The sequence below is a fragment of the Parus major genome, chromosome 3, assembly GCF_001522545.3.
Source record: "Parus major isolate Abel chromosome 3, Parus_major1.1, whole genome shotgun sequence".
Lineage (NCBI taxonomy): Eukaryota > Metazoa > Chordata > Aves > Passeriformes > Paridae > Parus > Parus major.
In genome coordinates this window covers 75,453,222-75,456,135 of record NC_031770.1, presented here as the reverse complement: position 1 = coordinate 75,456,135, position 2,914 = coordinate 75,453,222, and the positions used below count along the sequence as shown (strand labels likewise).

The following is a 2,914-nucleotide window of genomic DNA, read 5'->3' as shown; positions in this document are numbered from 1 at the left end:
CGGCCGCGCCCCCGCGCCGAAGAGCGGCGTTTCGCGGCCGAGCCGCAGCGGAGCGCCGGTCCCGCGGCCGCCCCCGCCACACCCCCGACAGCCGCGGATTTGGGAGGAAGCGCCCGGGACAGCGGCCCCAGAACGGAGCCCGGAGTTTTCGCGGCCACGGAGCGAAGAATAGCCCGCTGCCCGTGTCTGCGCAGGACCCGAGGGTCCTGGCCGCGGGCAAACGGCTCCGCAGGTAACGCGGTCACTTCCTCGCTTAGATAGATAGGCGGACCCTGCCCCGCTCCTCTCCATCATCTAACCGCGGCTTGTATTGAGCTACAGAAAAGAAACTCGGAAAACTTTCCAGCCTTTTACCCCTCCCATCTCTCTTCCGTACCCAGTGGGTAGGGATAGGAAACCACGCGGGGCTGGTGCCGCCACCGGTCCTTCGGCGGGGCCAGCGATTAAGCTGCAAAGTTACTTTTTTTTTTTCCTTTTTCTTTTTTCTTCTTTTTAACTCGCTTTTTCTTCCGCGAGAGTTTTCTGCGCTTGCAGCAGGTATCTGCTATCAATTCCTGTCTGCCGCTCGCCCCCTCCTGACCCTCCTTTGGTTAGGTGATTTTCCCCGAATATACAGCTATTATACAAGCACAACCATCGGTATAGATGACTATATAACCACCCACAGACGTGTAACACAGAAAAACCCGGGATAGGCTACCGCTGGGAAGCACCGGAGTAGCTCCGATCCCGGAGCAATCGGCAGGGCAGAGCGGGGCAGGCAGTCCGCACCCTCCCCGCCTGCTCCCTGCCCGACTGCCCGGCCCTTCTCCTCTCCCCCCACCCACGGCTACGCGTTAGTGCTCCCCACATGAGGCTTTCTGTGCTTTACAGCCCCTCCAAATAAACTTTCGAAATGCTGCTACGGAAAGGCTGCTCCTTCTTTCCCTCTCTAATCTCGCCATAGACTTCGGCTTTTAAGGGCAGAGTACATTTTAATTGAGGCATTTTTTAAAGCTCCAAATGATATTTTATTGCATGCCGGAGGTTTGATGAAAAATACTGACGCATCCAGCTGAGGCGGGGGGAAAACCCCAAACGCATACATATGCAGAGGCACCGAAAATGCCCTGACTCCCCCTTCCCTGTCATGTCGTGTGTGTCGTCCTCCCCCACCCCCGAAGATGGAGACGGACCTTCGCCTTCGGCTGTCAAGCGCGAGCAGGGAGCTCCTTTAAATCATTTCGGATTTTCTCCGCGTGAAAAAAGAGATTCCCAGATGGGCTCTGTGAATTGATTTTAAACACCTACATCAGTCTCTGATACAAAACTGCCTGGTTTGTCTCCGTGCGCGGGGGAAACAAATGTGCGGGGTGCGCCTTACACAGATACCAGTATTGAACTGATGAGGACGGGGGAGCTCCGCTGTGATACGCAGGTGGTGTAAAAACCCTAAACCTCTCTCCAGCGATGCCGGGGGAGAGCACACACGTTGCAGGCACACGACGACAGGCCGTATGGTACCCTCTGAATACGTGTCCAGCCTGCACAGCTGGGACGTGCAAAACTGCACCCCGATGCTCCTTCCCGCGGTCTGTGCCCGGCCCCGCTGGGCCGGAGCGCTGCAGGCCCCCGGCGGGGAGTGCCCCGCAGCCCCAGCCCCGAGCCGTGCCTCGCCTCCCACCACACGTCCCGAACCCTAAAACTCGGCCCTCAGCCCCTGCCCGGGGAGCAGCGAGGTAACCCGCCCTCCCTGCACCTTCTCGGGAGAGCGACGCTGCCCTGCACGGATACCCGGCCCGGGGGCTCTCCCAGCCCCATTCCTCCTCATCACGTGCGAATGCCTCGCAAACCTCATTCCTGGGAGCAAAGGCAGTTGTCCCGGTCCCTCACACATACATACGCACAACCTCCAGTGAATGCTGTGCTTTTTCCTCCCTCCCGCCTCAACTAAAAACTATTTTATTTTTTTTTTTCTGAGTGGGGGGCTGACAAGCGTCTGGCAGGGGCAGGAAGGTCCCCTACTAAGCCACCAACCAGACTTCGTGGGTAAAAGCAATAAATAAGCTCAAACTTTTGTTTTCCGCATCACCTTACCTTCTTTTGCAGCCTGTGCCTCCCCCGTGTGTGCAAAGCGGAACAGCCAGACGGAGCACAAAATAATCCAAGAAGGGAGCCTACTTTGGAAAGCCATGGTGCAGGAGCGGGGTGATTTTATATTTCTAGCTCTCTATTCCTAGACACTGCCACTGCCGCCGCTTGGTGGGTGCTAGAGGACGGTGGAGAATTTGCTGTGCTAGTCAGTGGCTCGGCGCTCCCTCCCTCCAGGCTGCCTTTCTCTTTCGCCTCCGCCTCCGCGCCGCTGCCCGGCTCCCGCACCGGGCCGGCCGCCCGCCAGCCCCGACTGCAGCCCGGCCGCCCGCGCCGCGCGCCGATAATATCAATGAGGGCGGGGGGGCGGGGCCTCGGCGGCGGGGCGGCCCGTCCCTCAACGTGACTGACAGCAGCTTGTGACCAATCGGCAGCAGCTATCGGCGGCCGGCGGGCCGAGCCGCCCCCTGAGTCGCCGCGGCCGGGGGGGCGGTGCCGGCGGTGGCGGCCAATGAGCGCGCGGCGGTGTCGGGTGTCTGCCGGTGCCGGGGAGCCGCGGGCTGCGCGCGGGGCGCAGCGCCGGGACGGAGGGGCCGAGCCGGGAGCGGGGCACCGAGCTCGGGCGGCTCCCGGCGCTGTCCCGCACCCCTGGAAGCCACTGCTCGGATCGTCCTGCGAGGAAGCGAGTCCATGCGTCCCTCCCCCAGGGTTCCTTGTGGTCTCCCCGTGTCGCAGCCGCCGGAGTAGCGAGAGAGAGGGGTCCCGACCAGGGTCCGGCCTTAGCCCGAAGCCGAGCCGCCGCCGGCGGGTCCCGGCGGTGACCCCGCGCGGTGCCCGCCCGTGG

The 2,914-nt window shown here is 61.8% G+C and overlaps 1 protein-coding gene across 6 annotated transcripts in view; it reads right to left on the bottom strand.

Moving 5' to 3' along the window:
- EPHA7 (EPH receptor A7) overlaps nucleotides 1–2,373 on the bottom strand; it is a 165,813-nt gene extending 163,440 nt beyond the window's left edge. For 3 of the 6 annotated variants that reach the window (XM_015621678.2, XM_015621674.2, XM_015621680.2), the window contains exon 1: nucleotides 2,077–2,373. In XM_015621678.2, coding sequence (XP_015477164.1) covers nucleotides 2,077–2,173 — 97 coding nt within the window. In that variant the 5' untranslated portion in view covers nucleotides 2,174–2,373. The remainder of the gene's footprint in view (nucleotides 1–2,076) is intronic. The other 3 variants (XM_015621673.1, XM_015621677.2, XM_015621675.1) reach the window with 2 other exon arrangements.
- Nucleotides 2,374–2,914: the final 541 nt, after the last annotated feature.